Here is a 25000-nt window from a genome sequence, read left to right on the forward strand (position 1 = left end):
ACGTCACTATCCAGCACTGTCATTATTATACACAAATGCTGGCAAATGAGTTTAACTGGTTTTGAACCAGGAATATTCCTTTAATAGGCTTGTTCTGCATGAGTGCACATTTATAGTGAAAAATCTGGACAGTCTGCACCTTTGGATATGCATAACTGATGATCTTTACATTCTATAACAGATGTTATGGGTGAATAAGAAGCATTTACTGATTGTTATCTTGTATTAAAAGATGATAGTGGTGCTAATATTTCCTCAAAAGTGTATTATTTCAACATTATAACACTACTACTGTTATCACTCCTCTCATGGGCTCCTTGATAATTTAAATCTCAATAAATACATGTATTTAAATAAATGCATAGAACCGTTCAAGTGTTGTATAACAAGACTGAAATCAACCTAGACGATCTAAACAGGTTCAGTCTTTTTAATGAATTGTTACTTTAAGTGGAACACCCTTTTCTTTGTCAATCTGTATGAGCAAAATATGTATACATGTCATTCTGTGTCTGAGTGTGATTGTAAAACAAGTAACCATTCAACTAATAGGCTTTTTCACAGACAAACACACTCACAATAAATCACTTAATGTCACAAAAAGACATAATACATCTATTGATGTAATTAAACATTATTCGGTTGCACAGAACAAAAGAAATTCAATAATAATTTGACAGGTAACCTAAAAAAATTTGCTTAGCAAAAAATACATTAATAATTGTTATGATAAATTAGTTTAAACCAATGAAAGTAACAATTCCAGGTTACCCATTTTTTCAGAGCAAATAACTGTCAGGCTGATCTGTTTTCATAGTTTTTGGAAGCATTACATAAAGTATAAAGAGATTATAAATGTTTTAAAGAGAATGGTCTATCAATGTTATGTCTACTATACATTGCTACATTTTTGCATACATGAAAGTAGTAGTAGAAAGTTTAGCCTACACTGTAAAAAATGTCCATAATTTTAAAGGTTAAAAACTAAAAACGCTACAGTAAAAAACTCACTAACTCACTAAGATAACTATTTAACAGTAAAAAAAAAAAAAAAATTGTAAACAAATACCTTTTTTTAATGTAAAAAGTCAGATTTTCCCTTATAATTAATGGTAAAAAATGTACATCATGTTTAACAATAGAGTACATATACTTTTTACAGTAAGTTATTGTTAAAATTACACACACAAAAAAATAATAATCGGGCATTCCCAGAATTCCCTGTGTGACCTATTACATTTATTGGAATAGTTATATTTCTACTTATTTTTAATATCAGTTACATACATTGGGGTGTTCTGTGTTATATTTGATGTAGTTTAGTTAATGTTTATTACATAATTTTAATCTCATACCATATTTTTTACATTAGCTTTATGGCAACAACAGCTGCCAGTTTTTACCGTAAATTTAACAGGATGTTTTTACAGTGTATATTTTCTTCTAGCACTAAAATATCTGCTCACGAAGAAAACTATAAAAAAGACACATCCTGTCCTATAATGAACTTAAAAGAATACAATATCATACTTTAATTGGCAATTATCAAGTCACAACTCGACAAGATTTCTCTTGAAATAAAATATATTTTTTCTCAAGGGAATGCATACAATTCCTGTTAGCAATGTAATTTGATCTAACACATTCCCAAACTATTGTTTTGCCCCTTTTATGTAGTTGTGGTTGGTCTTGTTTTGGGTTTAATGACGTGAATAAGGAGCAAGCACTTTGTTGGCCCATACCTTTGTGATATCTCACTTTATAGTGCACCTGCTGGGCTAGAAGATTGACACATAGAGATACTCCTGTCACCGGTAAGTGTGCACACTGTCCTTGAGAGCCTTACTTTCGTGTTTCAAAATATAAAATGTTTGAATCAAATATAAAAGCCTACATATTTTACAATGAATAATTATCCTTCATCATCACTGCCATTTTTTCCAAGCAAATTTAATTTGTTTGAAATTATGCTATGCAATTGTATTGTATGTTGTTAGGATCAGGGGTGTCAAAGTGTGAAAATGGGACACGTTCAGCTTTCTGTTGTCCTATTTGGATTAGGTAGGTGGAGCAATTCTTAATTACTGTTTCTATTAATTACCAAGTGTGATAGTTAGAAATGAATATTTGAAGAGTCATCGTTGATGAAGTAAATGTATTGTCTCTTTTATAGGCCTCCTCACACTAACAAATGGACAGGTATAGTATTTACAATGCATACAAATTATTCTTTAGATGTTTTTTGTAATGCATTCAGTAAATTTCACTGCATTAAAAAAAAAAAAAGGTGGTAACTTGCAATTGTTTCCTCAAGGATTTATAAAATACATAAAAATACATTTTGGTGGTGTAACCTAGTTATTCTGGTAAATTTAGTCAGATTAAATAACATTCAAAATAACAAGCATCCAAAAAATCAGGTAATTTTCTACGATTAGATTGCCTGACAAAACCAATTTACCTTGTAAATGACAATATGAAAGTCTTGGTGTAAGAGGGGGCTCTCGTTTCAACAAACTTTGAAAGATTTGTGACGATGAATCATATGATGCATTATTTTTCTTTTTTTTCTATTTGCTCAAAGTGTCTGGTGAGCCTTCAAAATGGTGAGTTTTTGTAGTTTTCTCACTAAATTGTTTTATTTTTCTAGTCTAATACATTCTAGTCTGTTATATAGTATATGGTATAGTTATATATTTTTATAAGATTTGTGTTTTTATTAATCAAATATACAGGCACAGTTTCCAACAGTGGTTCCACCTGCTCTTCAGTGAGTATTCATTTGATGTTGTGATCTTGTCTTTATATTTTTCACTTATTTGGAAAGCTTGTATGATAATTTAATTCCCTGCTCATTTTCTAATTCCTTTATCAGTTTTCAAATACCACATTTAATGATTTCCTCATCTGCACCGGGCTACAACTCTCAGACCTGTCAATGAAAAATCTCAATAAAATCAAAGGACATACAGATGCTGCCTTTGATTTGTACACATTACTGGTACAGTCAACTTTAATTCCAAAATACTACAGGCATATAAAAACGATCCATTTTTAAAAGAAATTCAATGAATACCTATTGAATGCCTTGTTTATCGTCCAAACAGAGATCGAGGCTTGATATGAGTCATGTCATCAGCTCCATCAATAGCATCAGAGCAAATGAATCAACAGTGGTTTCGCTCAGTGATGTGAATTTTGCAAGGCTCTGGTTCCAAGTGAAGCTCAGTCCGTACCTCTCAACACTGTCTAAAGAGACGCTCTCCTGTCTGAGTCAAAGCAACCTCACCTGCCAGACCTTCCAAGCACTGTATGTAATTCCAGATATGTACATATATTGTTCTACTAATATCAAATATATGCGTCATCAAAGAAAATAAACTTTATTAATGTTTTACAGGGTAAAGGATCTGAGCACGTATATTGACTCTGCCAGGCAAAGGATGGTGTACCAAAACTTCATTAAACCTTTTCTGGAAAAAAAAACTACTGATGGTAATTGTTTTACTTTTGCCTTTTTGTGCATTATTCATAGATATCAGCTAAGAGACCAATACTTTTAAATGTACTCATTGCATGTGTTGGTGCCACTTTACATTAATGCTCCCATTGTTAATGGTTTATAAAGGGGTTCATTAATGACTAACAGACCATTAACAAATGCATTATAAATCATTTATATGAGTTTATAACAACATGAGCAAAATTTTGAATTTCATGCAATATACTTGTCAAATAGTGAGCCATTTTACCTTACATGCTGTAAATATTATAAACACTTATTCAATACAAGTAACCTAAAATGTACCTTATTGTAAATGTGCCTGAAATATTCCTTAATACTTTAATGTTAATGTCATATGGTTGAATGGTCATTAAGGTTTATATACACAATATATGCTGTAAATGAGTATGAAGACCTGAAATGTGTTTGCAGAGGACTTTAAGTAACTAGGACTAGGTCATTTGAAACACAACTCATTTTGTTGACATCAACTTAACAAAGAAAGTGCCAATAAAAGTGAGTCTAGACAGAACATTAATTCATATAATCTTATAGCAGACTGTGGCTATTTTTGCTGCATTGTTTGTCACGTAAATCATGAATTAGGGCATATTATATTTTTTATTAATATAAGTATGAATGAGTGTGAGAATGAGGCATGAACTGGAAAAAACTCTTCATGCTTAAAGACATACAAATCAGAAAGCAGTTCAGAGAAGGGTAGGCCAAGATTCCTAAATGGTTCAACTGCAGTTATTGCCACTAAACATGCTCCAGGGCTGGCATTAGCTATAGGCAAAGTAGGCAATTGCCTAGGGCCTCGAAATCCTGAAAAGTTGAATTGCTTCTCGATCTTGAACTCTCTCCGTGCCCGTGATGAAGCTTCGTCAAACAGGACACACTTTATGACATACAGTTCACAAAGAACAAAGGTTGCAAGACCACAATGGTGAAACACAAGTTAAAATGCTTACTATTTGGCAAGTATTGCATGAAAGTCACCCCTGCTATTCATGTTGTTATAAGTGCATCAATTATTTATAATGTATTTGTTTTATAATCCCTTAACAAGTAGGAACATTCATTTTAAATGTTACCCATGTGTTTGAATTGGCTTCTCAAGTTGCTGATGTTCATATTTTGCCTTTAAAGCTGGTTGCGTATCCAGTGCAAACAGCCTTCAAGAATGGCTGTTGCTGAACTTCCAAACATTCTCTACTATCGCAAGTTTAGGAGATTTCACAAATCTGAACCAGAACTTTAGTGGAGTAAGTAAAGAGAAACCAGAGCAGTTTACTTGTTCAAGCATAGTTCATATGGTGCCAATCAAATAATATATTTATTGCTGAAATAAAACTAATTTGAATTGTTTGCTTCTTTGTAGCTGTCTGTTGTAGATATGCTCACCCCAGAGCAGAGAGCTCAGCTGATCTTTAATCTAGAAGCATCTGCTAATCTAAATAATGAAACAATCAATCAGTTACTCCAAAGTTTCCTGAAGCCACTCAAGAACATAAGCTCACTTAGAGTGACCAGTGGAAATTCCACTGCACTAAGTGTTTCAGATGGAATCAATAAGGTTAGATCTGGGATTTGAGTACTGAATTTGTGATGTTCTTACTGATTAGGTCAGACTGATGCACAGAAGAACCTAATTTTTTTCACATCTTTTCACATTCAGAATCTCAGAGACTTCCTGGAGTTATTGAGACCACTGGGAAGATTCATTCAATCATGTGTGGCCATAGCTCAGACAGTACGTATTTTTTTCTCTCATTAGGAAGTGTTTTGCTTAGATTGTACATTTTCTCAATACATCCAGTTTATTTTTGGATTAATACAATATTTGAAAATCTTGTGCAAAGGACATCTGCGTGTTCATAAATTTGCAAATTAATGAAATTTGTATTGAAATCAAAATGTAAATAATAGTTATGAACCCAGTTGACTTAATCTACTGCTTCAAGTTAAAAAGCACCATCACGTTTCTGTCTCTTTCAGACAAATATCAGAGCTGAAACAACACAGCTTCTGGTGAACTGGACCATGACTTTTCTCTCGCAAAACACGGCCCAGGAAAATGGCACAACTCAAAATACAGCAAGTGCTTTTAATACCAGCCAAATTAATGACTGGTTCAACTTTGTGGTTTTTCCTGTGCTGAAGACATTTTTGCCAAGTAACCTGACTGTCCCAAGCAACATCACAGTATTCAACATTGTTTTGTGAGTAGCACAATTGTGTCTGTATCATAAACCAAATTAGAGCCCAAACAAGATGCAATGATTGCAAATTAGAATATTAGAAAGACATACCAGACTGCAATCGTGAACATATACAGTATGTGCTTCACATCATATCTGCTATGTTTAAACTACTATTCTAATCTTTATGCTTTCTCAGTGCTGCAGACCCTCAACCGGCAGATCCCCTTGAAGTCTGTAGAGTCACCAGCAATAGCAGCTCTTGTATTGTGAGTCTGGCTTTCACAAATACCTACATTTAATATCACACCTTACTGAGCACACCCTGACCATGCCCAACATCCCACTTGCCATGTCACACATCTAAAGAATGTGCAAACTAAAACAACTGCATAAAGTGGTAATGAACAACTTGAACAACTTGAGCAAGATGGAAAGAGTTTACAGATAGATTTACAGTCCAGATATCAAGTGTCTGCAGTCTTATCGTGCTAATCATATTTTCTGTTCTTCCCACCCTTAAATGCAGACATCACAGGCAGAAGAGAGTCTGGCCAAAACCATCACTTGCGTTGCTCGCACAAATCTGAACTTCACTGAGGAAAACTTGAAGCTTATGATTACAGAACTCTCCAGACCACTGCGCACACTGTCGGAACAATCCGAAAGGGTAAAAAAGAAACTGAAAATCTGTTGTTTTTGTTCTTTTTTTTCAGTGCTACAATCAAGACTGCTTTTTTGACAAAACATATTTGTCTTGTTTTGTTTCAGAGCAATCTCACCAACTTGTTCGTGGGACTTACTGCAGAAAGCTTCACTTCTGGAAATCTTGAAGATGTGGAGTTCATGAGATTCTGGTTCCAAAATAAGATGAGGCCTCTACTGCCTACAATGCCAGGGGAATTCCTGTCTTGCTTGAGTGCACGTAACTTTAACTGTCAGGTCTACACGGCACTGTACGTTCCTCACATATGCTACATAAGATATCTGATAACCTTTCATTATCTGATTGTCACAAACCCACATTTGTGCCATTGTTAACCCTTAGGTTCTGTTTCAAGATTAAAGATTAAAATGGTGAAGTTGTTAGTTTAAAGCCGTTTAAAGCTATTTCCTAGCTTTAGTAGTGTAGTAGTAATACATGCGATCTCGAAGAGCTGTTGAGTATATATATATATATATATATATATATATATATATATATATATATATATATACATATAGATAAACAGAACATGAAATTTAAATACTTTTGTATCAGCTTAGGTAATTTGTGTGCAATGTCACATTAAAAAAGAAACCATATGCATTATCAACACTTTACATTTCTAACTCTTTTTCTTCTGCAGTGTTGTGGAACTAAGTAGCAATACTGAACTGATGGACAATACAACACAAAGACTTGTCTTCACTAACTTTATTGGTCCATTCCTTTTACGCCATCAAAACTCAGGTACTGTAGAGATCATTAAATTTAGCAAACTTAATAATAATTTTTTTTCTCTTTCTAAATAAAATGCTAATGTGGTTTGAACATCCTTAAAATATTCCTTATTTATCCATACACTGCAGTGCAGTGATTGGATGGAAACTTTCCCTTCTCATGAATAATGTGTAGAAAAGCTCAGAATCGAATGACGTGTTGGTTTTCTCTACTACCTGTCAAAACTCAATAGAATTTACGCATATATTTAATATTAATGACGTTGCTTCAAGTTTCGGTTTTAGACCAGAAGAGCGAAATGGCTAAAAAAACATTACCCTTAAAAATAAACATAATGTGTGTGATAATTGTTTTAAATGATGTGCAACCTGTACTGTACATAACTGTTAACATCTCAAAAAGTGTGTTTTGGGGTTTTATGACCTTTTGAAGCTTCGTTTTTGTTTCTTGTTTGTTTATCTCTTGTTTGTTTCATTAAATTATATAAAGCCCAGGATCTTATTTAAATAGCAACCAGTAATGATCAATAATGTACAAAGGATTGAATGGTTTCGTTTCAGGTGGTGACTGCACATTGCCATTCAACAACAGTGTGGACTTCATCCTGCAAAACTTTGGGAGTTTCTCTCCTTTTGCTCTGCTTCGAGATTTCTCCAATTTTAGCCGCAATTTTTCAGCTGTAAGCCAATACATTTTTACTATTACTTGTGATTTTAAGTAATCAGGTTGAATGATGAATGATTACAATTAATCATGAAACTATAGGCTGACTGTACGTATATAGGTCTATACATTTTCAAGCATCTAATCATTTTTCAAATTTGTGTAAATTAAGTATGCCACTCATTTCATTCACAGGTGGAGGCGATTCCTGTACTCTCACTGGTGCAGCTGGTTGAACTGGTTTTCTCGCCTCCCGCTAAACCAGAAGATAGAAACGACATCCTCAGAAGAGTCTTTGACTTCCTTCTTCAAGCCCCTAACAGGGACAAACTGATCAACTTCATCCCCTTTCTAGAGACACAGGCCAGCAAGGTATCTAGTTTCTAACTTGTTTATTTGCCTTAGTATTTGTTTAGTCATCAACTCTCCTCCGTGTTCCTGGACAACAGTGTAGTGATCAGTGGGGATTTCTTTAAGACTGCAAGGGAAGCTCAGCTTCCCCTATAATGTCAAAAAAATAATGGTCAAATATGTACTATTGTGTAAACAATTTATTGACTAAAAATGCGTTAGAACACGTTCATCTCGAAGACGAGTTCGTTCAGAATCAGCTACATTACATATAGCAGGTCGGCTGACTCGATTTACTTCATCAACACCTAAGATTGATTTAGTGCAAAAAATAGGGTAAATAAGTTTATAATGTAGGCCGAAAATGAGCTTCCCCTCTTTGAAAGACCAGCAGCCGCCACTGGTAGTGATGTCTCTTTTATCTTGCAGGCAAACTTCAGATGTGAAAATTACAAAATCATGTGAGTGGTCTTTTCTGAGTGAAGTCGTCAAAATAGCCAAACCAAATACCACTATGTTAGGTTTGAATAAGAACACATCGGTTTTCCTCTTTCTCTTTTAATTAGCTTTGACAGGATAGATCAGGCTTTATCGACAGTCTCTCCAAACCAGTCTGAAACACTGCTGACTATTAGAGATTCCCTGATGATGATTCCTCCCGATGGTGAGACTGAACTTACTAACAAAACCTTGGTTTTGTGGATGACATCAAAGTAATTGAATGCATAATCCTGCCAAAATTAAAGGCTGAATTCTGTCTTTTTCCACTCTAGAGTGCATAGAGAGAGCTGGCCAAGTAAGTGATGAGAAACAAAAGATTTCTCTTTTATATTACGTAAATCTGTTTTGTAATATTTCACAGTCTAAAAAAATCTATAATAATTGAATACAAACTTTGTTCTCATTCCTGCAGTGCACAACAACTCCTGTAAATGGTAGGAGACTATGATAATGACTTAGATGATTTCAGATGTCAGTGAGGTCACTAAAAACTGAAAGTCTTTGTTTTCTTTTCCTTTTCAGAGACTGTTCTCTGTGCAAGCGTCAACAGGTGATATGTTCTCTCTGCACTCGTATGTCTTTAAAACACTGTGGACTCAATGGGGCGGCTGTGGCTCAGGTGGTAGAACGGGTCGGCCGCTAATCACAGGGTTGGAGGTTCGATTCCTGGCCCACATGACTCCACATGCCAAAGTGTCCTTGGGCAAGACACTGAGCCCCAAGTTGCTCCCAATGGCAGGCTAGTGGCTTGCATGGCAGCTCTGCCGCCATTGGTGTATGAATGTGTGTGTGAATGAATCACAGTGTAAAGCACTTTGAATACCATTAAGGTTAAAAAGGTGCTATATAAGTGCAGACCATTTACAATGGTGTGCTTTAAATGTTTTTGCTTGTCTGTCTTACAGCTCTGCTTTGGATCGATTTCTGAATGGTGCAGCTCAACCTGCAACAGGCCCCCAGAATCTCTGCAACTTTACTGTCTTGCAGTATGCCTGTCTTCCGATGGTAAAATTATACACAAGACTACACTGTGATCTTTAAATCAATGTATTTGGTTCATTGCCTCATACATGATTTCTCTATGTGTGTCATTGCTTTATTTTTGAATATAAGCTCTTTTGTGTCATCAGCTGTCAGGACTAAGCTCTCAACAAGTGGCTGATCTGTTGGATTGTAAACTGTCCAGCAATGTGACAAAAGAGATCTGGAAACTTTTCTTCACCAAAATCAGCTCACGTCTTGATGATGCACTGCTTAAATATTCCAACATGGTATGATACATATGTGTGAGACAAAAATGAAATGTGTGAGAAAGCCAGACACATGACTGCTTACTTTGTATTTACAGGTAGTTTTCCTTTCTTAAACTTAACAGATGCTTATTTTTAAATATTTTTAATACCCAGACTCCCAGTCTCAGCAACTTGTCCCTATCTGATGTTTTGGATGTGATCAGTGAGGTCCGGATCAATCGCGTTAGTCCCCAGAGACTGAAAAATCCTGTCTTCATTCGCACTTGGTTTCAGGGGAGACTAAAACCCTTCGTATCATCAGTATCTCAAACATTCCTGTCCTGTCTCAGCACCAAAAACTTCAGTTGTGAAAGTTATCACATTATGTAAGTTGGTCTTAGGTGCATTGTATGAAAGTGACAATGTAATTTTGCTGCTTACCTGTTCACATCCTGCACTGATGAAATAATGACCCTGCTCCAAATAGCACACTTGATGTGGACTTGCTGTCTTTTTTCATTCACTTGAATATGTCAGTCCGTGGGTTTCTGAAGTGTTTCTCTCAGGAGCACCCCCTTTGTGACCACTAAGCACCCTTATGCAGAGCCCGCACTGGTGCAGATTTCAAAGCAACTACAACCCCCAGAATTATGTCACCAAAGTGTAAAGGAGGAAGAACCACAAACATTGAAAACAAATAAATTGCATTGGAAAATAAAACATAATATTTATTTTTAGATTCAGTACCACCTCTGGGCACTCTACTTACCACCGTTCTGACTCTGAACACTAAAGAAAATGAGCATTTTAAAATTCATTGCATTTGTTCATGATTTCTAAACGACCGCTGTGACATCTTTGTAACATATGAGGTCTTTGAAATGTTATTTCAAATGAAAATGTGAATGTTCATTTGCTTTGCAATCAGTTCATATTTATCTGTTTTTCTTCTGCAGTTTTGTGGAACTAAATAATCATTTTAGAGAGATTGTCAATACGACACAAAGACTAGTCTTCAGTAATTTCATTAGATCCATTCCTGTCACAACGTCAAAGCTCAGGTAAATGTTTCTGTTCATTGAATTTAAAGACTTGAAATAATGATGATTTTTTTTCACTCAGAAAAACATGGAACTATTCTTCCAGTTATTTTTTATTTAGTTTATTATTTAAATCTACATACTGTAGTTTTCTGTTTTTTGAGTTGGTTACATTATAAATCATACACTCAATTTACAGGTTCTCATTTTAATGCCACCCAGTTCTGAACAATTATGAACAAAGTATTTTGTGTTTTCTTTTCAGGTGGTGACTGCACATTGCCATTCAACAACAGTGTGGACTTCATCCTGCAAAACTTTGGGAGTTTCTCTCCTTTTGCTCTGCTTCAAGATTTCTCCAATTTTAGCCGCAATTTTTCAGCCGTAAGCCAATACATTTTTACTATTACTTGTGATTTTAAGTAATCAGGTTGAATGATTACAATTAATCATGAAACTATAGGCTGATTGTACGTATATAGGTCTATACATTTTCAAGCATCTAATCATTTTTTAATTTTGTGTAAATTAAGTATGCCATTCATTTCATTCACTCCAATTTTAGCTTCAATTTTTCAGCTGTGAGCCACTAGATTTTAAGATCAATGATAACTGAAGACCGGTTTATCTATATATATTTATTTCAAGCATGTAAATTCAAATTTGTGTAAATTAAGTATGCCACTCATGTCATTCACAGGTGGAGGCGATTCCTGTACTCTCACTGGTGCAGCTGGTTGAACTGGTTTTCTCGCCTCCCACTAAACCAGAAGATAGAAACGACATCCTCAGAAGAGTCTTTGACTTCCTTCTTCAAGCCCCTAACAGGGACAAACTGATCAACTTCATCCCCTTTCTAGAGACACAGGCCAGCAAGGTATCTAGTTTCTAACTTGTTTATTTGCCTTAGTATTTGTTTAGTCATCAACTCTCCTCCGTGTTCCTGGACAACAGTGTAGTGATCAGTGGGGATTTCTTTAAGACTGCAAGGGAAGCTCAGCTTCCCCTATAATGTCAAAAAAATAATGGTCAAATATGTACTATTGTGTAAACAATTTATTGACTAAAAATGCGTTAGAACACGTTCATCTCGAAGACGAGTTCGTTCAGAATCAGCTACATTACATATAGCAGGTCGGCTGACTCGATTTACTTCTCATACATTCCCGTAGCGTCAGTGCATTTCCCTGTTGAAGCCGAGCGTCCATTGACTTCAATGTGGCTGCTCTGAACAGTTTTTTTCAGTGCTCCGAAAATAGACGGTCATTGGATAAATGCTGCGATTATGTCCCGCCCACGGACGCTCAGCGTCTCTGGGGGTGAATGAGGAGTGGGCTGGCCCGGACTCGGGCTTCGCGTGATGATTGGAGGATCTGTCGAAAGACTGCGTCTCCATTTGATTGACAGCGAATCTGTACTATAAGAAGTCACTGAAGCTATTTCGCGCTCAGTCCCATCGCGGATTTCTCAAGAGTAGTCGAAAGACAAACTGCTGCAACCTATTTCTTTATATTTGTTTGGCGAAATTGCTAGTCACTTTGCATAATACATTTCACACAATTATACACCACATTCCTTGTTTCAGTTTTACCAAGTTTAATATATTTTGTTTTAGAGCGTTCGTTCGTTCGTTCGTTCATTCATTCATACAGTAGGCTAGGCTAGCGTCGTACGGGTGAAACTGCGCACGATGGCAGACGGTGCTAATATTGTCGACCTGATTTTGGCGAAGCCATCTGAAAGTCTTCCTTACGAGGAAAAAATTTGAATTAAACAGCAGGGCAGATCAACACCTAAGATTGATTTAGTGCAAAAAATAGGGTAAATAAGTTTATAATGTAGGCCGAAAATGAGCTTCCCCTCTTTGAAAGACCAGCAGCCGCCACTGGTAGTGATGTCTCTTTTATCTTGCAGGCAAACTTCAGATGTGAAAATTACAAAATCATGTGAGTGGTCTTTTCTGAGTGAAGTCGTCAAAATAGCCAAACCAAATACCACTATGTTAGGTTTGAATAAGAACACATCGGTTTTCCTCTTTCTCTTTTAATTAGCTTTGAAAGGATAGATCAGGCTTTATCGACAGTCTCTCCAAACCAGTCTGAAACACTGCTGACTATTAGAGATTCCCTGATGATGATTCCTCCCGATGGTGAGACTGAACTTACTAACAAAACCTTGGTTTTGTGGATGACATCAAAGTAATTGAATGCATAATCCTGCCAAAATTAAAGGCTGAATTCTGTCTTTTTCCACTCTAGAGTGCATAGAGAGAGCTGGCCAAGTAAGTGATGAGAAACAAAAAGATTTCTCTTTTATATTACGTAAATCTGTTTTGTAATATTTCACAGTCTAAAAAAATCTATAATAATTGAATACAAACTTTGTTCTCATTCCTGCAGTGCACAACAACTCCTGTAAATGGTAGGAGACTAAGATAATGACTTAGATGATTTCAGATGTCAGTGAGGTCACTAAAAACTGAAAGTCTTTGTTTTCTTTTCCTTTTCAGAGACTGTTCTCTGTGCAAGCGTCAACAGGTGATATGTTCTCTCTGCACTCGTATGTCTTTAAAACACTGTGGACTCAATGGGGCGGCTGTGGCTCAGGTGGTAGAGCAGGTCGGCCACTAATCACAGGGTTGGAGGTTCGATTCCTGGCCCACATGACTCCACATGCCAAAGTGTCCTTGGGCAAGACACTGAGCCCCAAGTTGCTCCCAATGACAGGCTAGTGGCTTGCATGGCAGCTCTGCCGCCATTGGTGTATGAATGTGTGTGTGAATGAGTCACAGTGTATAGCACTTTGAATACCATTAAGGTTAAAAAGGTGCTATATAAGTGCAGACCATTTACAATGGTGTGCTTTAAATGTTTTTGCTTGTCTGTCTTACAGCTCTGCTTTGGATCGATTTCTGAATGGTGCAGCTCAACCTGCAACAGGCCCCCAGAATCTCTGCAACTTTACTGTCTTGCAGTATGCCTGTCGTCCGATGGTAAAATTATACACAAGACTACACTGTGATCTTTAAATCAATGTATTTGGTTCATTGCCTCATACATGATTTCTCTATGTGTGTCATTGCTTTATTTTTGAATATAAGCTCTTTTGTGTCATCAGCTGTCAGGACTAAGCTCTCAACAAGTGGCTGATCTGTTGGATTGTAAACTGTCCAGCAATGTGACAAAAGAGATCTGGAAACTTTTCTTCACCAAAATCAGCTCACGTCTTGATGATGCACTGCTTAAATATTCCAACATGGTATGATACATATGTGTGAGACAAAAATGAAATGTGTGAGAAAGCCAGACACATGACTGCTTACTTTGTATTTACAGGTAGTTTTCTTTTCTTAAACTTAACAGATGCTTATTTTTAAATATTTTTAATACCCAGACTCCCAGTCTCAGCAACTTATCCCTATCTGATGTTTTGGATGTGATCAGTGAGGTCCGGATCAATCGCGTTAGTCCCCAGAGACTGAAAAATCCTGTCTTCATTCGCACTTGGTTTCAGGGGAGACTAAAACCCTTCGTACCATCAGTATCTCAAACATTCCTGTCCTGTCTCAGCACCAAAAACTTCAGTTGTGAAAGTTATCACATTATGTAAGTTGGTCTTAGGTGCATTGTATGAACGTGACAATGTAATTTTGCTGCTTACCTGTTCACATCCTGCACTGATGAAATAATGACCCTGCTCCAAATAGCACACTTGATGTGGACTTGCTGTCTTTTTTCATTCACTTGAATATGTCAGTCCGTGGGTTTCTGAAGTGTTTCTCTCAGGAGCACCCCCTTTGTGACCACTAAGCACCCTTATGCAGAGCCCGCACTGGTGCAGATTTCAAAGCAACTACAACCCCCAGAATTATGTCACCAAAGTGTAAAGGAGGAAGAACCACAAACATTGAAAACAAATAAATTGCATTGGAAAATAAAACATAATATTTATTTTTAGATTCGTACCACCTCTGGGCACTCTACTTACCACCGTTCTGACTCTGAACACTAAAGAAAATGAGCATTTTAAAATTCATTGCATTTGTTCATGATTTCTAAACGACCGCTGTGACATCTTTGTAACATATGAGGTCTTTGAAATGTTATTTCAAATGAAAATGTGAATGTTCATTTGCTTTGCAATCAGTTCATATTTATCTGTTTTTCTTCTGCAGTTTTGTGGAACTAAATAATCATTTTAGAGAGATTGTCAATACGACACAAAGACTAGTCTTCAGTAATTTCATTCGTCCATTCCTGTCACAACGTCAAAGCTCAGGTAAATGTTTCTGTTCATTGAATTTAAAGACTTGAAATAATGATGATTTTTTTTCACTCAGAAAAACATGGAACTATTCTTCCAGTTATTTTTTTATTTAGTTTATTATTTAAATCTACATACTGTAGTTTTCTGTTTTTTGAGTTGGTTACATTATAAATCATACACTCAATTTACAGGTTCTCATTTTAATGCCACCCAGTTCTGAACAATTATGAACAAAGTATTTTGTGTTTTCTTTTCAGGTGGTGACTGCACATTGCCATTCAACAACAGTGTGGACTTCATCCTGCAAAACTTTGGGAGTTTCTCTCCTTTTGCTCTGCTTCAAGATTTCTCCAATTTTAGCCGCAATTTTTCAGCTGTAAGCCAATACATTTTTACTATTACTTGTGATTTTAAGTAATCAGGTTGAATGATGAATGATTACAATTAATCATGAAACTATAGGCTGATTGTACATATATAGGTCTATACATTTTCAAGCATCTAATCATTTTTTAATTTTGTGTAAATTAAGTATGCCACTCATTTCATTCACTCCAATTTTAGCTTCAATTTTTCAGCTGTGAGCCACTAGATTTTAAGATCAATGATAACTGAAGACCGGTTTATTTATATATATTTATTTCAAGCATGTAAATTCAAATTTGTGTAAATTAAGTATGCCACTCATGTCATTCACAGGTGGAGGCGATTCCTGTACTCTCACTGGTGCAGCTGGTTGAACTGGTTTTCTCGCCTCCCGCTAAACCAGAAGATAGAAACGACATCCTCAGAAGAGTCTTTGACTTCCTTCTTCAAGCCCCTAACAGGGACAAACTGATCAACTTCATCCCCTTTCTAGAGACACAGGCCAGCAAGGTATCTAGTTTCTAACTTGTTTATTTGTCTTAGTATTTGTTTAGTCATCAACTCTCCTCCGTGTTCCTGGACAACAGTGTAGTGATGTGTCTTTTATCTTGCAGGCAAACTTCAGATGTGAAAATTACAAAATCATGTGAGTGGTCTTTTCTGAGTGAAGTCGTCAAAATAGCCAAACCAAATACCACTATGTTAGGTTTGAATAAGAACACATCGGTTTTCCTCTTTCTCTTTTAATTAGCTTTGACAGGATAGATCAGGCTTTATCGACAGTCTCTCCAAACCAGTCTGAAACACTGCTGACTATTAGAGATTCCCTGATGATGATTCCTCCCGATGGTGAGACTGAATTTACTAACAAAACCTTGGTTTTGTGGATGACATCAAAGTAATTGAATGCATAATCCTGCCAAAATTAAAGGCTGAATTCTGTCTTTTTTACCCTCTAGAGTGCATAGAGAGAGCTGGCCAAGTAAGATTTCTCAAAAAGATTTCTCTTTTATATTACGTAAATCTGTTTTGTAATATTTCACAGTCTAAAAAAATCTATAATAATTGAATACAAACTTTGTTCTCATTCCTGCAGTGCACAACAACTCCTGTAAATGGTAGGAGACTATGATAATGACTTAGATGATTTCAGGTGTCAGTGAGGTCACTAAAACTGAAAGTCTTTGTTTTCTTTTCCTTTTCAGAGACTGTTCTCTGTGCAAGCGTCAACAGGTGATATGTTCTCTCTGCACTCGTATGTCTTTAAAACACTGTGGACTCAATGGGGCGGCTGTGGCTCAGGTGGTAGAACGGGTCGGCCACTAATCACAGGGTTGGAGGTTCAATTCCTGGCCCACATGACTCCACATGCCAAAGTGTCCTTGGGCAAGACACTGAGCCCCAAGTTGCTCCCAATGGCAGGCTAGTGCCTTGCATGGCAGCTCTGCCGCCATTGGTGTATGAATGTGTGTGAATGGGTGAATGAGTCACAGTGTATAGCACTTTGAATACCGTTAAGGTTAAAAAGGTGCTATATAAGTGCAGACCATTTACAATGGTGTGCTTTAAATGTTTTTGCTTGTCTGTCTTACAGCTCTGCTTTGGATCGATTTCTGAATGGTGCAGCTCAACCTGCAACAGGCCCCCAGAATCTCTGCAACTTTACTGTCTTGCAGTATGCCTGTCTTCCAATGGTAATATTATACACAAGACTACACTGTGATCTTTAAACCAATGTCATTGCCTCATATATGATTCCTTTATGTGTGTCATTGCTTTAATTTGATATAAGCTCTTTTGTGTCATCAGCTGTCAGGACTAAGCTCTCAACAAGTGGCTGACCTGTTGGCTTGTAAACTGTCCAGCAATGTGACAAAAGAGATCTGGAAACTTTTCTTCACCAAAATCAGCTCACGTCTTGATGATGCACTGCTTAAATATTCCAACATGGTATGATACATATGTGTGAGACAAAAATGAAATGTGTGAGAAAGCCAGACACATGACTGCTTACTTTGTATTTACAGGTCGTTTTCCTTTCTTAAACTTAACAGATGCTTATTTTTAAATATTTTTAATACCCAGACTCCCAGTCTCAGCAACTTATCCCTATCTGATGTTTTGGATGTGATCAGTGAGGTCCGGATCAATCGCTTTAGTCCCCAGAGACTGAAAGATCCTGTCTTCATTCGCACTTGGTTTCAGGAGAGACTAAAACCCTTCGTACCATCAGTATCTCAAAGATTCCTGTCCTGTCTCAGCACCAAAAACTTCAGTTGTGAAAGTTATCGTAATATGTAAGTTCCTGTTTTAGTTACATGGTTTGAAGTGAATATATTTAATTTTGTAGCCACTTAAATAAAAAGTAAATGTTGTGTTTGTAATATTTTAGTGTGGAGCCTCTTGTAAATGAAATCCCACGAGACGGACAAGATGTTTGCAATCCAATAGCCACTGAAAGACAGGATATGATCTACACTGAGTTAATTAAAGCTTTCCTGTCTCGCAATGACACTGATGGTTGGTTTGAAGTATTTTCTGCCACTTTCTTGCTTAAAAGTAAATCCTACATTAGGGTGGTCCTCTATCATGACATCAATTTGGTGACGAACTCGTAATGCTAGTTCGTCATGGGTTCCCTCTGGAAATTCCAATGGGCTTTAATAAAATGTGTGTTTTTTGTTTTGTTTTTTTATAAGTAAAATAAGGTCTGTGGTGAACATTACTTGAAGATATTGGTCTACAACATAAATTACATACAATCATACCTCAGACAAGCTGCAGTATTCCTTATTTAGCAACATGTTAGGAATTTGTTTTCTTTAAACAGGGCAGCTAAAAAATTCACATTTGAGGTATGACTGTGTGTAGTTTATGTTGTTGAACAAAACGTCAAAGTATCTTCAAGTAATGTTTACCAAATACCTTATTCATAAATCCAAAACTGCCATTATAAAAAACATAGGAAAATCCAGAGGCTTGAAAATGGTAGTTTGGACTACAAACTAAGGGGTTAATTTGGGATTTTAGAGATGTACTCATTAAATAGAGACAAAATGTGTGTACTGGAACAAACCAAAACTGGACTGGAGCATATTTATACAAAATAAATTGAAAAACTGCCAATATATTTTTTTTCTCCAATCAATACTCCTATTTGAACCCTTTTGGTAGCCAAAAACTTTTCTTTTGATGATGCTAAATATAAAGTCCGAAACAACCGGCATAAACAGTGAGGCAAAAAAAAATACTTGGTACACTTTTGACTAATCCAGTGAATCACATTGTAAATGTTCCTTTGGCTCCTCTAGATCCCAGGTGTCTTAGGGACACAGCTAACAGTACACAGTGGGTTGTTAGAAACTTTGGGCCATTTGTTCAATCAGCTCCCCTAAAGGAACTTTTTACACTGAACAGAAACTTCACAGCGGTGAGTGTTAAATAATGCATTTCATGCAAAATCCATCAAATCACAAATAATCATCATAACATTCATTATGTCTCTGAATTTTGGCAGGTGGAAGTTCTGCCTCTTTTGAGCCTAAGACAATTAGCTGAGTTGACTGCCAACCCTGGGATATTTACAGATCTTCGAAATGTCATCAGTGTAATGCAGATTTTAAATGATTGCCAGTTGGGTGCTTTCTTTGACATCTTTTCTCCAGCAGTGCAGGTATAAAGAATACACTAATGCTTAAAGCTGAAGTATGCAACTTTTTTTACTGTTAAAATACTTTTATCAATCCCAGCTTAATACATGTTAATTTTCTTGAAAACTGTAAACAATTTGTGTCTGCGGTGCTGTAATTAATTGTTTGTTTTGAGCAACCCGTTTAGACCTGCCCCAACAATATTACTCAACCAATAGCGTGGGGGGGTTATTGGCAGATTAGGGGTGTGTTGAGAAAGCTGTTTTCTATTCCATTCGGTAGAGCTAGTGTCACAGAAGTTACATACTTCAGCTTTAAATATAAACTTTATATTAAGATAGTAATTCAAAAAATCTTCAGGATCATCCTGCAATGATATTTACTTTCTCTCATTTAGCACATTCCGCTCACACAAGATGTCAAAGACACACTGATGCAACAGATATTTGATAGAGTCAGTCTGTCTAATCTAACCATCCGTAATGAGGAAGTTCTGGTCTGGATCAATACAAGAATAAAACCTCTGTTAAACAACCTTACAGAACGCTTTGTGGCTCCATTTTTCAGCATCCTTAACACAAGGAACTGCAACATCACTCAAACTGCGTAAGAACAGAGGATTTTTGGATATATATATATATATATATCAGTCAGAGACACTGAATGTGTATTTGCATTTGTATATCACATTTATAAGCATTAAAGGAAGCTACTTTACAGTCAATATGCATCACACTGTTTATTTTTAATTGACAGATTGAAGCTATTAGATGTTGTCCGACCTTCGATGTCAATTAATACCAAAAACGCAATCTACAAAAGCATTCTGCTGTCCTTTGGAGGTATTTCTTAGTCAATGACATAAAGATTACATGAAAGTGATGTCATGTAGTGATCATTTCTATGAAAAGATTTACATAATCCTGATTCAAATCCAAATTAATGTCTCTTTCTTGTAGGTGCACAGCCTCTGAGGTGCTACACAAACAACAGCTTTATCACGTTCCTAAATGAAAGCCTGCTTGGCTTTGGGCCAATTCCAAATTTGACATCTTTCCTCTCTCTGATGCCACCACCTCGGAAATCTGAGGTATGCTTCATAATAAACTAACTCTATGATTCTGATGCTCTATGTAGATGTTAACTCGTGTTTAATTCCTTTATTTCAGCTTATAAACTCTATAGCTCCTGCTGAGCTGGGAACCTACTTCAGACAGCCAGATGTGGTGGACAATGAGGCAGAGATCTGTGTGGTGTTTAAAAGCTTTGTCAAAACCCCTGAGTTTTTGGATACTGTGAGTTCTGCTTTTATGCTTATAATGGCCATCAGAGTACAGGATAATGTTTTAACACATTTATGTAGAGAAACAATCAAGACGTAGTAACCACTGGTATATATTGTCTCATTATCATTTTGTATGTAACCTCATACAAATAATAATTCATTTCACCATTTTCATTGTTTTTTAAACAGGAGGATGTCCCGGATAATGTTAAACGCACAGTCCTGCCCTGTGTCTGGCCTCTGGCATTGGCAAGTGACAATCAGACTGAGATTGATTTGTGGTTTGACCATAGATTGAGGCTCTACGTGAAGTTCCTGAACAAGACTCTAATAGGTTCACAAGACACATTGAATGCATCATGCTTATCGTACAGAAAAATGTGAGTGTGTTTCATTTGTAAATTGACACCAATTTCGGGCTGTCAAATTAAAATTTGAATATTCGTCGAATTTAAGAAAAAAAAATGCATATTCGAATGCTAAAACGGTGCATTCTACTCTTGGATGTGTGCCCAGCACTGACGATGACTGCAGATCGATCGCATTCTTACGCTAAATAGGTTTAACAGAAAGCAGGTGTCGCAATATGCTTTTAAAGTTCTTTTTAATTAGACAAATCATCTAAAAGAACAGCGCTCCTGCACGAGATGCTGAATAAACTATAACAAAACAAGACGTTCGTCTAGCGCAGGTTTACAAAGAACAACAAATGGATGGTTGCAAAAGTGACGCGTTCGGTGTGAAATGTCTGTTACAGTAGGTGGAGGTACTTGGCTGTTGTGTCTTGCTCTCTCATAAGCATTTCTCGGATTAAGCAATTCGTTTTTTAAACGTTTGTCAGGAAAGATGTTCAACTTGTTAACAACCAGGAGTGTTCTTTGCAATAATATAATAGTGCCCTCTTGAGGACTAAGTAAACAGCATCAGTATAAGAATCAGCTGACTTTAAAAGTTTGAAAATATTTAAGGTAAACATTTGAATTTAGTTTGTCTGCTCAACTGACAGCCCTGGTGAAATTAGTGTTCAAAGATGTTTGAATGCGTAGTCATTTGCGACTTTTAAAAGTACTTTCTCTTATCTTCAAGGGTTGGCGTTTTAGGCAACAATTTCACCTTTAATGATTCTCAGCTTTCCCAATTCGATGTATTCACCACCATCCAGAAATATCTGAAAACAGGTGGAGTAGTCTTCCTTCTCTTTATAAACAAACTTAAAAATACAATAAATGACATTAAACATTTTGATTTTAAAGAAAATAAATACAATTTACAATGGAAATATATAGTGTAGCATTCTTTTACAGATCTATTCATTTTGTTTATTTTAATATAACTATGTACAATTTCAGATTCGGAACCAAAGTGCTACAACACCACTGACCCAAAACTGAACTCAACGGCATGGTTTGCTAACCACATTGGTGTATTTATGACCTTTGTGAGCCTAGATGATTTCTACTCTTTTGGTCCTGAGAACACGGTATGAACTGTTCTGCACAGCCCCTCTTTCATATAGACTGGCAAAGGGAATGTTCGCTTTACCTCATTATGATATATGTTGTTTTACAATTGCAGAAAGCTAATTATTCCATATGGCTAATTCCTCCTCATTTTGCTGCTTGCAGATAAAAATCTTCACTGTGAATCCTGAAAACATAAAGCTGTTCAAATTAAAGCCACCTCCAAAGCTAGTGATCAACCGCTACACTGAGCTCATCTTTCTACAAAACCCCAGCTTCAGTATTTTTAGGTGAGTTTCAACAATAATCCTGAACAAAATGTATTCTTTGAAATGAGCTACTAAACTATTAACCATGTTTTCTATGCTCCACTAGCTTGCCTTCAGTTTTGCTGTGTGATGCCCCATCATCAGTCTTTATTGGCCTAAATGAAATTCAAACAACTACTGTTCTTGGAAACTTTAAAACATCTTGCTCCAATGTGGATCCTGCGGTAAGTTCTCCATTAAAAACGAAAGTGTGATAATTTCCTCAGTGATGTAACTGACAAACACACTCATACTGAAATATTACTTTAACAACTTTTTCACCTGCACCACCAACATCACCCTTAGTCCTTATGTCCGTAGTCATGTTACGCATTCACCTACTCATTGTCCCACAGGTGCAAATTAATCAAATTGTACTCGCAAAGAGATTTTTCAAAGCTTGAATGTCATTTCAGAATTGTTTTGTTTTTTTAAATGTATTATTTTGATTCACGCTTTGCATCCTGCTGTCATTATTTCAAAAAAGAGACATCGAGAATGTAGAATACATCAAACACCAACTGATGGCACACATTTATGTGCAATTTTATTATTTCTCATGAGAAGTTTTATTCTGCTATTTTAGAACTCAATATCCTAACTGATAACATACTGATAATCATAAGCATTTTAACAATGTTTGCCCAAATTATGTCATAATATAATGTTTTAAACATTGTTTTTACTGGCGAAATATTGTGAAATATTTGTATTGCTGGTTCTTTCCAGTACTCAAAGCAGGCCGATACCCTTAGGTATGCCAAACAGGTGTCGTTTCAATCCCGCGAAACGAGCAGTGAGTGCATAGACAAGATGAATGCTTTATAAAATTCTGATTACATTTTAGTATGCATCAGTGGAATATGAATTATGAATTTGCTCCACTACGTTCTGAAACATTTCAAGAGAATGTTGTTATGGATATTCTCATCAACTACTCTTACATTTGTTAAATAGCAGGGATTTTATAATAATAATATCATATAATCCTATAAATAAACACATGTAGTATATCAGTGTAACTGCTGATCTCCTGGGATTTTCACACACAACAGTTTCTAGAATTTACTCCGAATGGTGCCAAAAACAAAAAAACATCCAGTGAGTGACAGTTCTGTGGACGGAAATGCCTTTTTGATGAGAGAGGTCAACAGAGAATGACCAGACTGGTTCGAACTGACAAAGTCTATGGTAACTCAGATAACCGCTGAATGCTATTCTGAGATGCGGGTTGGTGCTGTTTTGGTGGCGCGAGGGGGCCTACACAATATTAGGCAGACATGTTGTGGCTGATCGTTGTATATATTAATAAATGCCATAGTGAATGAAAATAAAATGGTATTTAGTGAGAGAGCCTACAGTATGTTGGTGAGCGTGTATTTGGTGCCACATGCAAAAGCCTCCTTTTGGAGGGTGTGTCCAACATATTTGCATGTTATTTTCTTAGTAAATCACCGCAAAACATAAGCAAACAAGCAAATTAGTACCTGTTAATTGGGATCTTAATAAATCAGGGCCTTAGTTGTTAAATGCACACTAAAGCCAAATTTATGATGGAATCTACCAAACAGAAGTGAGAACATGATGATACTGAGGTTTTCGTGATGCAGGCAAAAAGTCATTACCAAATACATTTCCCTTATAAGACTGCTCTGAACTGACTGATATTTCATACTTTGCATGTTTTCAGATATCTTCTGCACTTGCTGGAAACATCAAAACCATAAATGCCGATACTTTTACAACCTTGGGACAAGAATGTGTTGGCTTAACATCTGTACAAATAAATAATGCAACTTCGACAGTTCTGAACAGTGGTCTCTCAGTACTCAGCACTGTGGCTGGGTGGACCTTCGGACAAGTTACTGCAATCATACGAGTGCTTCTCAGTGGAACATTTCCGGTAGAATTAATTTATTGATTTGATGAATGTCAAAGTAAACACAAGGTCCTCAAAATCCTGTTTATGTGCACTAAGTTAAAGGTGCACTCAGTAACATTTTCTTTATTAAAAATGTTTTACTAATTGTTATTTTGAAACATATGTATAAAGTCATGACCACTCACATGAGATGAAGACTCTAGTCATATCAGTAACCTTGTAAAAAAAACGTTTTATTCTACATGGGGCAGGGGTGCCCTCAAGGGGGCTGCCATGTTATAATCACAAGACCAGGTAAATACTAATCATTTAATCTCAGTAACCGTCTTGTTATTGGACACTTTCCCTCTTGGATTAAATGAATCATGGCTGATAGTGAATTGCTACAATGGCATCTGCAACAGAAAACTATTGATTTTGAATGATGCTGCATCCACAACACTAGGTGTCACTGTAAATCCAAGATGACAAACAAAAAGTTACTGAGTGCACCTTTAACAGCAGAACACAATTTCAAATAAAGAAATGACTGCTAAGACAATTTTTCTGACTTTCATATGCAGCTTATCAGTGCCAACAATTTGCTGAGTCTAGGATCTCTGATTGGAGGGATCCCTGTGGCAAAACTAACTGAAATTGCTCCAGAACAAATTCTCATAACTTCTAAAAACACACAATTTATACAAAGCATACTGAGTGCCCCAGAGGTTGTTCAGAAGACCTACGTGACCCAGGTATAGGAACAAGATTCTTGTCAATTTTGAGAGCTATCTCTTTTTATCCTGATTTGAATATAATCATTACAGTTCCTCTGATAAATCTCAATGTTTTTAATATCTTGTG

The 25000-nt window shown here is 36.3% G+C and overlaps 1 protein-coding gene across 1 annotated transcript in view; it reads left to right on the top strand.

The window, feature by feature from the left end:
- The first annotated feature begins 2002 nt into the window (after nt 1–2002).
- Nucleotides 2003–25000, top strand: part of mslna (mesothelin a) — a 40081-nt gene continuing 17083 nt past the window's right edge. Inside the window, exons 1-50 of the mRNA XM_052132707.1 lie at nt 2003–2061; nt 2174–2199; nt 2585–2606; nt 2736–2770; nt 2876–3001; nt 3108–3310; nt 3401–3495; nt 4658–4773; nt 4890–5084; nt 5187–5261; nt 5507–5730; nt 5909–5978; nt 6239–6379; nt 6481–6665; nt 7059–7162; nt 7714–7832; nt 8012–8188; nt 8597–8628; nt 8734–8831; nt 8941–8963; nt 9081–9102; nt 9191–9218; nt 9574–9673; nt 9799–9939; nt 10075–10286; nt 15115–15218; nt 15464–15582; nt 15906–16082; nt 16187–16218; nt 16324–16421; nt 16532–16554; nt 16669–16690; nt 16778–16805; nt 17167–17266; nt 17382–17522; nt 17658–17869; nt 17965–18092; nt 18884–19002; nt 19090–19245; nt 19620–19828; nt 19979–20064; nt 20182–20312; nt 20392–20517; nt 20697–20887; nt 21594–21685; nt 21857–21987; nt 22133–22257; nt 22343–22460; nt 23966–24178; nt 24721–24891. Coding sequence (XP_051988667.1) covers nt 2022–2061; nt 2174–2199; nt 2585–2606; nt 2736–2770; nt 2876–3001; nt 3108–3310; nt 3401–3495; nt 4658–4773; nt 4890–5084; nt 5187–5261; nt 5507–5730; nt 5909–5978; nt 6239–6379; nt 6481–6665; nt 7059–7162; nt 7714–7832; nt 8012–8188; nt 8597–8628; nt 8734–8831; nt 8941–8963; nt 9081–9102; nt 9191–9218; nt 9574–9673; nt 9799–9939; nt 10075–10286; nt 15115–15218; nt 15464–15582; nt 15906–16082; nt 16187–16218; nt 16324–16421; nt 16532–16554; nt 16669–16690; nt 16778–16805; nt 17167–17266; nt 17382–17522; nt 17658–17869; nt 17965–18092; nt 18884–19002; nt 19090–19245; nt 19620–19828; nt 19979–20064; nt 20182–20312; nt 20392–20517; nt 20697–20887; nt 21594–21685; nt 21857–21987; nt 22133–22257; nt 22343–22460; nt 23966–24178; nt 24721–24891 — 5661 coding nt within the window. The 5' untranslated portion in view covers nt 2003–2021. The remainder of the gene's footprint in view (nt 2062–2173; nt 2200–2584; nt 2607–2735; nt 2771–2875; nt 3002–3107; nt 3311–3400; nt 3496–4657; nt 4774–4889; nt 5085–5186; nt 5262–5506; nt 5731–5908; nt 5979–6238; nt 6380–6480; nt 6666–7058; nt 7163–7713; nt 7833–8011; nt 8189–8596; nt 8629–8733; nt 8832–8940; nt 8964–9080; nt 9103–9190; nt 9219–9573; nt 9674–9798; nt 9940–10074; nt 10287–15114; nt 15219–15463; nt 15583–15905; nt 16083–16186; nt 16219–16323; nt 16422–16531; nt 16555–16668; nt 16691–16777; nt 16806–17166; nt 17267–17381; nt 17523–17657; nt 17870–17964; nt 18093–18883; nt 19003–19089; nt 19246–19619; nt 19829–19978; nt 20065–20181; nt 20313–20391; nt 20518–20696; nt 20888–21593; nt 21686–21856; nt 21988–22132; nt 22258–22342; nt 22461–23965; nt 24179–24720; nt 24892–25000) is intronic.

This window comes from Xyrauchen texanus, chromosome 8 (genome assembly GCF_025860055.1).
Source record: "Xyrauchen texanus isolate HMW12.3.18 chromosome 8, RBS_HiC_50CHRs, whole genome shotgun sequence".
In the NCBI taxonomy this organism is placed as follows: Eukaryota; Metazoa; Chordata; class Actinopteri; order Cypriniformes; family Catostomidae; genus Xyrauchen; species Xyrauchen texanus.